The sequence below is a fragment of the Oryza sativa genome, chromosome 4 (assembly GCF_034140825.1).
Source record: "Oryza sativa Japonica Group chromosome 4, ASM3414082v1".
In the NCBI taxonomy this organism is placed as follows: Eukaryota; Viridiplantae; Streptophyta; class Magnoliopsida; order Poales; family Poaceae; genus Oryza; species Oryza sativa.
The window spans coordinates 17,155,345-17,165,996 of NC_089038.1; the positions used below are offsets into that span (position 1 = coordinate 17,155,345).

At 40.1% G+C, this 10,652-nt stretch overlaps 1 protein-coding gene across 2 annotated transcripts; it reads right to left on the reverse strand.

Moving 5' to 3' along the window:
- Positions 1-5,699: 5,699 nt before the first annotated feature.
- On the reverse strand, positions 5,700-9,682 carry LOC4335556 (70 kDa peptidyl-prolyl isomerase). 2 transcript variants are annotated; one of them, XM_015778615.3, is made up of 12 exons: positions 9,410-9,682; positions 9,199-9,285; positions 8,836-9,096; positions 8,322-8,396; positions 8,143-8,223; positions 7,825-8,019; positions 7,461-7,726; positions 7,248-7,373; positions 7,023-7,169; positions 6,313-6,440; positions 6,110-6,230; positions 5,700-6,012 (listed from the first exon to the last, which is right to left on the reverse strand). In XM_015778615.3, the coding sequence occupies exons 1-12, from the start codon at positions 9,624-9,626 to the stop codon at positions 5,959-5,961; spliced, it is 1,758 nt and encodes a 585-aa protein (XP_015634101.1). In that variant the 5' UTR covers positions 9,627-9,682; the 3' UTR covers positions 5,700-5,958. The 2 variants fall into 2 exon arrangements, with proteins under 2 accessions (XP_015634101.1, XP_066166169.1); XM_066310072.1 differs by having other exon boundaries at positions 8,836-9,285.
- Between the last annotated feature and the right edge of the window lie 970 nt (positions 9,683-10,652).

Sequence of the window (10,652 nt, forward strand, 5' to 3'; positions counted from 1 at the left end):
CTAACTTTTTTTTTCTCTAGACTTCTAACTTTTTCATCATATCGAATTTTTCTGCACAGATATCGTTCCAATTTCTTTAAACTTTTAATTTTAGCGTGGAACTAAACATAATGCAGCATGGTAACTTTGATTGATGCGAATTTTGACTAGATCGATGCATATATTCATGTGTTGCCCACTGTGTGTGCCAATATATGGTCATCTAACTCTGAATATCTCACTCAGCGGCGAATATATTATCCTGTTCAAGTGTTCATCTCTGAACATTCTGAAGAGAAGAAGGAAAATGGATATCTGAAGAAGTTCGTTAGTTTAAGCCAGTCTCTATTCTCTTCTCTGTTTTTGCTCAGCGTATCCTAGCTACAAGACAATGACGGCGCCTAAATGTACTGTAGAGCATATGTTCTGTAGTCAGGTAGGATTCAGCAGTGCTTGCGCGGGAGTTGATTTTAAACTCTCGAATGGACATCACTTCATTATTTACATGTTATTTAAATAGTTATGAAAAATAATTAAAAAATGAGAAGATAGATTTATATGTGATATATCACTCCACAAACATGTTAAAATTTAACTTCTACAAGTAAAAAAGAAATTCAACAATAGCTTGTTAATTAGAAATTCAACAATAGCTTGTTAACATATATTGGAAAGGAATTTTTTCATTGCAACATGTAGATGCTAAATTTTATTGTATGTTTGTTGAGTGATCTATCACATACTCACTCCGTCCAAAAATTATAAGCATTTTTGAACTTTGACACGTCTTCGAGATGCTATTTTAACCAATAATATCTATAAGAAGAAAATGTTTTAAATAAAGCGTATTATGATAGTTTGTTTAATGATAAATCTATTAACATCAAATTTGCATTATTTACATTAGTTTGTTTATAATCAGCTGCAACCAAAATTTAAATTTCAAATATTAATTTTAGAGTTGATTTTGATGTCTTTCGTCGTAGTTTATTTTCTAACATTGGCTTTTATACACTAAGAATACATATACAAAAGTTATCCGCTTTTTTCTAGCAAGAGTTACGGTTTATAATCAGCTCTAAGCGAGAAGATGGGATATTTGTAAGCTTGCAATTTAGAATATATATATATCTATGTTCCGTCGCTTCTTCGAATCGTGTCACTGATGGTGCGTTTTATTTTTGCTCACATTACCTATTCGTTTCAAAATATAATTATTTGTAGGGGTTTCAACAAAGATGATTAAGATTAATGGAGAAAAACTATTATGCCCCTTATCAAATAAGATATGATTGTTGGGAATATTTTGCTCGCATTTGTTTAAGAGGGGTTATTTTTATAAGCGGACTTCTTAAGCAACCACCCGTGAAATGGGTTTTCGCTGGCGGTCCTAAACCCACCACCTCCATGGTACAATTTTGCAAGTGGAGATTTCATATACTCCCTTCATCCTATAATATAAGACACAGTCAAACTTGACATAGTTTTCAAAACTATTTTTTGTCTTATAATTTTTCATATACTATAAGGTTTATTGCAACAAAATTATAACCATCTTAAAGTAAATTTAAATGTCAATCCAATGATATTAATTTTAGCAAATAAAATTTAATTTATATTATAATAATTGTTGGTCAAATGTCTTTAAAATTAAATTTTAGAATATGTGCACCTCTTATATTATGGGATAGAGGAAATGGCCAGTAGAAAAAATAGGATATCGCCATGAAAAATATTTTTTTAAGTAGTGATATGTATTTGTTGGGTATGTGTTTATCGAAATTAATTGTGGCATACACGTAGAAGCATGCATGTGCTATAACGTAAGTACGTGGCAGTTAGCTATGTTAACTAGGTGCATGTACTACTAGTGAGTCACAATTAATAAGTACTTTCTCCGCTCCTATAAAAAACCAATAAGTATTAGATGTGACACATTCTGGTAATACGAATTTGGATATATCTCTATCTATATTTATTATAGATAGAATTTATTATATTCAGTTATAGATTTCTTTGTTTAGTCCACGAGCGCGCAGGTGCAAGGATGCTTCCTCCTTTTCCTCTCCTCGTGCAGGGCCAGCAACAGCCATGCTTGACCAGGTCGTCCATCGCACGGCGCATGCACGCGCGCGCCGTGGGCGTGTGCATGGCGCCATGTGCGCGGACATCGGCAACAGCGACGCCCGCCCGCCGGCGCGCGGCCGCCGGGCTGCGACCCACGCCCATATGCCACGCGGCTCCCTCCCAGTCCCATGCAGATGCACATGACAACGCCACGCATACCTCACGTGGCAAATTGGGCCGGCATCACGTGGCGAGACCGACCGCTCGCGCGCCCGCGCATGCACGACCCAACCCGCGGGCGGGCGGGCGGCCGCGCTACTATTGCTAGCTAGCTGCATCGATCTCTATAAGAGAAGGTACAATAACAGTTTATAAACTAGCTATAACCACATATTAAAAAAAAAAGAGAAGAGAGAGAATAAAGTGGGCTATAAATTTATAGCCGGCTGCAACACGAACTCTAATACGTTATGAGTGTATGAGAGGTAGGACCGGGTATAAATAATGTAGTATATTTTTATAGATAATTATTATATTAATGGACTATTAGATTAGCTATAGATAATTTAGAGTTAACGGTTGGCTATACTATTGAACTTGCTCTAATATCTGGCTTGTGCAGCGCCCGCCGTATCGTACGTAACGTGATCGAGCGAGCACCGAACGGCGTGCGGGCAAACACATGCGCGCACGCGGCCCGCGCCCCGCGCCGCGCGTTGCGTGCTACGTACTCCATCCATCCTAAAATAACTCGATTCTTAAGCTTATGTGTCTAACATTTAACCATCCGTCTTATTTAAAAAAATTATAAAAAAATTAAAAAGATAAATCATGTATAAAATATTATTCTTGTTTTATTATCTAACAACAATAAAAATAGTAATCATAAAAAAAATTTCATATAAGATGGACAGTCAAACGTAGTACACGGAAACTTAGGAATTGAGTTTTTTTTATGGAGTTTAATGGCCTTTATCCCCCCGGGTCTGCAGCCACGCGCGCATGTACCTGATCGGGCTCTGGTTACAAGCGCGGATGAGATGAGGTCGAATCCAAGGAAATTTAGAGGATGAAGACGGCAGAGCCGCAGAGGGATCGAGGAGGAGAATGGAACTGTGCAAGTGTCGTCGTCGTCGTCGCGGGTCATATGCACTGCCCGGACACGGGCACAGGCACGCGGGGACGGACGGAGTTCACATTCTCTATCATAACAATATACTATCATTATAACTATAGTTACTGATGATGTGTTTGAGTAATAAGAGGATAGATCATGTATTAATTGGTAGCTATACTAATAGCAATAAGAGGATGATACCCAACTTTTGTATATACTAATGATGTCTCATGCTTTGCCGCGGGATTATGTTAGATATTGGAGAAATGATGAAATAATTTACATCAAAATATTATAAAAATTATTTGAGAATGATGATTTAGCAAGCGTATATTTAGTTTTAAAATGAAATAAATTGTAGATATATTACTATATGCTTGAATGTTAAGCTTTGTGTACTTAATAAGTTGATGTAGCATGTGCTTACATGTAGATTTTAGAAGTGCTAACAAATACTATTCTTACACGTAGATTTTAGAAGTGCTAATAAATACTATTCTTACACGTTAAGCTTTAGGTATCTCGTGGACATCAACTTTATGATTTGGTTGAGAAACTAGCAGAATGGTTCTAAAAAATACTTCCTCCGTTTCAAAATGTTTGACACCATAGTACGTGTTTGACCATTCGTCTTATTCAAAAAATTTAAGTAATTATTTATTTTTTTCATATCATTTGATTTATTGTTAAATATACTTTTATGTACACATATAGTTTTACATATTTCACAAAATTTCTTTTAATAAGACGAACGGTCAAATATGTGCTAAAAAGTCAATAGTGTCAAACATTTTGAAATGGAGGGAGTATATACCTTCAATATTCGAGATAGTCTCATCCGGGAAAAAAAGTGGCGGTTGAATCCATCCCCACCTCGGCAGCTCGCGCACGGGCGGCCCACGTGCGTGCCGTGCGGTAGCCCTAGCCGCGCTTCTCCAGTCGGTTTTTCTGATGTCAGTCAGTTTCGTCTCCATCCGTTCGATTTCTTTTGCATGCACACTGCGACAAGTTCTATCCATCTGATCTTTTTTTTTCTTCCGCTGTAAGATGTGGATTTACAATGTAATTTTTAGATTAATACACTGTATATACATAAAATTTACAATGTAATTTTTAGCCTTATAGTGTGATAAGTATATGAAATTTACAATATAATTATTGAAATTTATGATGAACATATTAATTGTTCTTTTCTTAAAAATATGCCCTTATAAATATAGTTACTGCTTTTATATTATTCTTTCATGTAAATCATATGGCTTTTTTTTAGAAAAAAAGATATCAAAATTCTCTTTGTTTTAACATGTATGTATTCATGTATCGTTCATAAGACCTCACCAATTCAATATGAGGAGGCATCCCTATCCGGTATCCCACCTTCATTCCTCTATCCAATAAAAATATGGTCATTACAATGCATTATATTGTATCTCTCAAAAAAAAACAAATTTCGTTCCTTCCCCTCAACAAAATAAAAAATATAACCATTTCATCCTTAAAAAGCATGGATGGACCTTAACACATCCCACCTCATATTGAAACCAAACATAGGCATAAGTTCAATTCACTCTTCTCCACTTTGTCCATGTGCTGTCTTCCGTAATTTTTAGGCACATCTTATCCCTACTTGGATTGGACCGAAATCCAGGTTCCCGACCCATCCACTTGTGTGGGCTGTCCTAGTTTTAAATACCAGCCCATACATGTTAATGGACTGGAATTGAGGCCCACCTGAACGAGGAGCAGCCCATTACTTGTATAATCTGTGCCATTCGGCCTCCTCGGCCTATTACCCCTAATGGCCCTGATAATCAATACTCATGGCTATAATTAAGCCCATGTAGAAACAGTTGTTCGACCGAGCCATAAGTCGGCCACAAATCCCTTGATACGTACGGGACTAAAGATCGCATATGTTCGTTGTAGCCACCAATCGAAACTAAAGATCATCTTTAGTCCCGATTTTTAATGGATTTGGGATTATTATGGATTTCGGCCGACCGATTTACGCTAAAAATCCTCTTTAGTCCCGATTTTTAATAGATTTGGGATTATTGTGGATTTCGGCCGACCGATTTACGGCTACGATCACCTTTCTTCCCGGCGAGAGGTCAGGACGTTTGGTGTTTTCTGTTGTGGGATTACGTTTCAATTCTCTGTATTAGTCCCTACTCGAATCGGTAACCAAACTGCGGCTCGTGCGTTCCGGTACTCTGCTAAAATAAGTTCATAAAACTGTTTTTTGTTTCTAAGCTCAAATAAGCCGAACTGTAAATCTTCATATGATGTCTGAATTACAAGTCCAAACCTCCTTAATTCTTGTGTTTGTGCGTAAACCTATCTTCATCTTCAAGCCCATAAATTATGTCTGTAAATCATTCTACGTGTCACCTGTGGCCTACTGCCTCGAGAACAAAACATAGTTCAGTCTCACAATCTTCTCATAAACAAACAAACAATGTCGGGACATACGTCCTGCGTACAAGGCACAGATGTTATACCATATTGCAATAGAAACAAGAAAGAACAACATTAGTAGCGCAGTCCAAAGTGTCGTTATGGCATTTTTGCTCTTCTAACACCACAATACAATCACAGCATCACATCTTCAAATGACGGCAACCACTTCTCGTACAAAGCTGAGCACATATGGGTGCAGAGTTGCAAAGACTGCAACTATCAAGCAAAGGGCAAATTAACTACCATTTTCCATTCATATTTCATACTCATACAACCAGTAGAGACAGTAGTACTAGCAGTAACCAGGTTCAGAAAAAAGAAAGCAGAGCTAATCCTCAAGCGGCACTGTCAATGGCCATAGGCTGTGCCTCCTGCTTCCCAGGCACCTTCTGCAGCAGTTCAACAAGCAACAATGGTGAGAAACAAGCGCATCTGAGCTGAGGTAAGTGTGGCCGGAAGACGCTCAATAGTGGCAGATTAACCTACCTTGTTCTCCATGTGTTCCAGCTTCCTCCATTTCGCGAACATGTTGCCGTAGAACTTGGCGTCTCTCTTGTTGTACTCCTTGATCTTCTCCTTCAATGTCTTATACACCATCTTCACATCCCTGAGAAGAGAACAGCAACAGTGAGTCACAAATTATGGAGATATGGTGGTATTTAACATGTTCTGATGAACTTGAGCTTCACCTGTTGTCAGGATCAATCTCCAGTGCTTTCTTGACATCCAACTCTGCTAGTTCCAGATCAGCAAGCTCAATGTATGCCTGCGTCCTTCTGTACAAGGCCTTTACATTTGTGCTCTCCAGTTCCAAAACCTGCACAGCATTGTTTTTTGAGTAAAATACACCAGCGGTCCTTAAACTTGTCAGCAGGTTTCACTTAGGTCCACGAACTTGCAAAGTGCACATTAAGGTCCCTAAACTTGGTTTATTGTATCATCCTGGTCCAAAGCCGCGTTTAACCGTGGTCTTGCCTACGTGGCACGCCAAGTGAACGATGACATAGATTTTTTTTATTTTTTCTCCCTTCTTCTTTCTTTTTTTCTCTTTCTTCCTTGTCGAAAAGATGAAAATGCCTCATGCACGTCATCGTCCATGTCATCGTCTTTTCATAAAAGAGAAAAGAGAAAGAATAAGGGAGAAAAAATATAAAAAAAAATCCATGTCATCATCCACGTGACGTGCCACGTAGACAAGACCACGGTCAAACACGGCTTTGGACCGGAATGATACAATAAACCAAGTTTAGGGACCTTGATGTGCGCTTTACAAGTTCGTGGACCTAAGTGAAACCTGCTGACAAGTTTAAGGACCGCTGGTGTATTTTACTCTTGTTTTTACATTGTCAGTTAAGAACCTCTACATTAACAAGACAAACACCAAGAACTCGTACAGTACCTTGGTGCAGAGCTTCTCTGCTTCCCTGTATTCCTTCAGCTTCAGTTTGCAAGCAGCATTGTTGAGCTTGCAACTAACCTTGAGTGCTTTCGATTGCTTCTTCTCATCATCAGTGAAGGAGCTGTCATACTCGATGTACTTCGCAGCCTAATCAAGAGCAAAAAATATGAAGTATTAAGCAAATAAATTTAGAATTTATTTTAGGTTCAGATTTTAATTTTTTACCTTTTCGTATCTCTTGGAGGCCTTAGCATACTTGCCCATCTTGAACCACACATTCCCTTCATCTTTCTTCTTGGCAGCTGCTTCAATCTTCTCAGCATTGTCCTTCAAATCCCATGATTCTTTCTCCTGAGCGAAATCCAGAATTTTTAATCACTTTCAGCTCAACCAAAATCAAGAGACAGGTAAACAAACAACGAGGAGTTGATGGATTACCTTCTCGAATGAGACAAGCTCAACTTCATACCAGACTGTGGAGTTTGCAGGAACAACAGCAAGATCCTGCTTAGTCTCAGTGGATCCGAAAGCATGTTGAGGTGGTAATCTCACCAATGCAACCTCTCCTTTCTTCATGGTGACCACAGTTCTGTCCAGCCCTTCGATGACTTGCTCCTCATCTGTCCTGAACTCAAATGGCTCATCACCATCATGCCCTTTCTTGGAAAACACAGTGCCGTCCTCCAACTTGCCGATAAATCTCACTGCAAAAGCACAACAAACCATGTTCTTGAACACATTGCAAGTGTGCAGGTACAATAGAACCATAACAAATGCAAGAATTAGCAGCAGCAGCACACACCTCTAACTACTGCTCCATCGTTAGGGCGCTCATAGCCCTCCCCTTCCTTGAGGACTTTCTTCAGGATGCGCTTATCGTCGCCGATCAGAGTGACCGTCTTCCAGGAGAGCAACTCAAGATCGACGTACAGGGTAGCATTTGGCGGCACAGCAGCTTCAGCTCCAGAAGCTGGTTTGCCTTGCTCACCAAAGCCATCTACAGATCAGAAAAGTGCATGTCAGCACTCAACAATGCCATTTCCAAGATCATCAGAACATTACCACCAAAGACATAGATTAGTTGCAAAATCTCTTGAAAGGAGGACTCCGATTGACTCACATTGTGGCTTGACAGTGAGGAGGACCTTCTCGCCCTTCTTCATCGTCTTGACAGCCTTTGAAAGCGCCGGGCAGAAATAGCCTGAAGATAAACAGAATTATGTTCATCGGAGAGTGACATGGCATTTTTCAGGGTTAAATTCTGAATTGCAGAGGCTCAATGATGCAGGGGATACAAACCATCTTTGACAGCAAACTCAACACCGTCAGATTTCGATACCACAGTTCCGTCTTCGAGCCTCGCTTCGTACTTGACTGCAAATAGAGAACAAGTTTTGCAACCATTCTTTCAAAAAAAAAGTTTAGCAACCATTTCAGTATAAGAGAATTTTCACTGATGGATACCAATTTACCAAACCACCAATCAGTGTATGCAATTTCGAAATTCGCCTATATTTTTCTTTAATTTTGTAGAAATTCCTTCTGCCCCTTATCTTACTGTCTCACTTTGTTTCACGGACTTTAAAATGAGAAGAACAAAAATCTAAAATAGTCTTCCAATTTGAAATTTTCAGAAACTTGCCATCTTCCTGAATTTCATAGAAATTCATCATACCCCATATGTTACTATTTGCTGTGTTGAACTGAATTTAAAATGATCACAATAATGCTAAAATGGTCTTCTCATTTGAAAATTTTCTCCTGATTCTCGTTTCGACTTGAGATTTCGTTCGAACAAAATTTTGAAACGTACCGAGCACCTCGTCGAGGTCCTTGGGATTCTCCCACTTGTGTCCCTCGGCGAGCACCTTCTTGAAGATTCCGCCGTCCTTGCAGATGTCCTTGACGCTGGCCCAGGAGAGCAGCTCGACGTCGAACCGCAGCGTGGCGTTGGGCGGGATCGCCGGCGGCGAGCCGGCCTCGCCGTAGGCGAGCTCCGGCGGAACGGTGAACACCGCCTGCTCCCCCTTCTTCATCGTCTTGATACCCTCATCCCACCCCTTGATCACCTCCCCTGCAGATTTTTCAAAAAAATTCAGTACGATTCGGCAATTCAATTCAACTATGGTGAATATTGCGACGAAATGTGGGGGGAAATTGGGAATCCGATCCGCACCTTGGCCGAGGCTGAATTTGAAGGGGGTTCCACGATCGCGGCTGGAATCGAACTTGGTTCCGTCGAGGAGAGTGCCGGTGTAGTGAACTGAAATAAACAAAAACAAACAAAAAAATTCGAATTATTCAACGCTCTGCGTGCTTGAATGGATTCGTGTGATTCGAATCAACGGGAGGATGAAGAATCACAGGCATGGTGGGCGCCTACTAACCTTGGACCTCGTCGCCGGATTCGGGGCGATCCCATCCTTCCCCTTCCTTGAGGAGCCTCTTCCTGAGCCCCTGCTTCCCGATCTCCTTCTCCTCCCCGACCTTCATTGCCACGGGGGAGGAGGAGTCCCCCTCCTCGTCGAGCTCGTCCTTCATCACGTCGTCCACCTCCTCCTCCGCGCCGGCCATTGGGAGGTCGTCGTACGCGTCGTCCGCCATTGGGTGGTGCGCGTGCTGGTTCGTGGTGCGCGTGCGTGCGTGCGTAGCTGTGACTTGGGAAGAGCGAGGGAAGGGAGGCGAGGTTGTTATAATAGTGTGGTGGAGGTGGGTATTTATGGAGGTTCTAGAGTGTTCGACGAAGCTCGAGGACGAGGGTGGAGAGTGGAGAAGGCGGATTTTGGGGACGGATGGTTCGAGAGAGAAGACGGGGGTTGGCGGGAGGGGTTTGGAAGGCCGTGGATGGTTCCAGAAGGGAAGGTCCAACTGGCCGTAATCTCTGCTTACTTTTAAAAAAACAAGAGGTGCTTTTATCATCCGTAAAAAACCAGACGAAAAAAAACCGGATGAAAAAAAAGAGTCCGATCAAAAAAAGAAAAAAACCGGGAGAAAAAAAAAACGTCCGATAAAAAAAAAAGAGCGAAAAAAAACTGGCTAAAAAAAACCTTGGGAAAAAAACTGGGCGAAAAAAGAGTCCGATCCAAAAATAAAAAAAAAGTCCGACTCTACCGATTCCAGGTCCGGTCAAAAAAAAATAGCGAAATTTTTTTTAAAAAAAGTCCGACTCCTACCGATTTGCTATATGAAAGGGAAAAAAAAAGAGTAAATTCCCTGGGTACCCCTGAAAACTCACTCAATCCCTTTTATACCACTAAAATTTACCCGATCCCTTCTATACCCCTGAAATTTCAATTTGATCCCTTCCATGCCCCTACCGTTACATTTTCCATCATTTTAATGTTACGTTTGGTTGCAAATGTCTTTTTTGCCCTTGATGCTTTAGGTTTAAATATAAGCTTCAAAAATAATTGAAAATTTTGTTTGAGTGCACATCGTGTGCATTTTATAAAACTAATGAGACTAAATAATTAGTGCAGAAAATTTTGACATAAATTTTGAAAATAAAATAAATGTAAAAAATTAAAATTTTTATTTGAAATTTTAATAGGACAATGGATTTTTTTATCAGGAGCATTCATAAAAAAAAATGTTGTGAACATTGGTATACCTATCTTTATATGAATGCTC

What these genes read in the sequence shown, in the direction of transcription:
- LOC4335556 (XM_066310072.1), bottom strand. Translation starts at nt 9,626, where the DNA reads ATGGCGGACGACGCGTACGACGACCTCCCAATGGCCGGCGCGGAGGAG. An exon ending in AGCTTGTCTCATTCGAGAAG is followed by an intron (nt 7,374 to 7,460) that starts GTAATCCATCAA and finishes GATTTCGCTCAG; the next exon opens with GAGAAAGAATCATGGGATTT. An exon ending in CAGAGAAGCTCTGCACCAAG is followed by an intron (nt 6,441 to 7,022) that starts GTACTGTACGAG and finishes AATGCTGTGCAG; the next exon opens with GTTTTGGAACTGGAGAGCAC.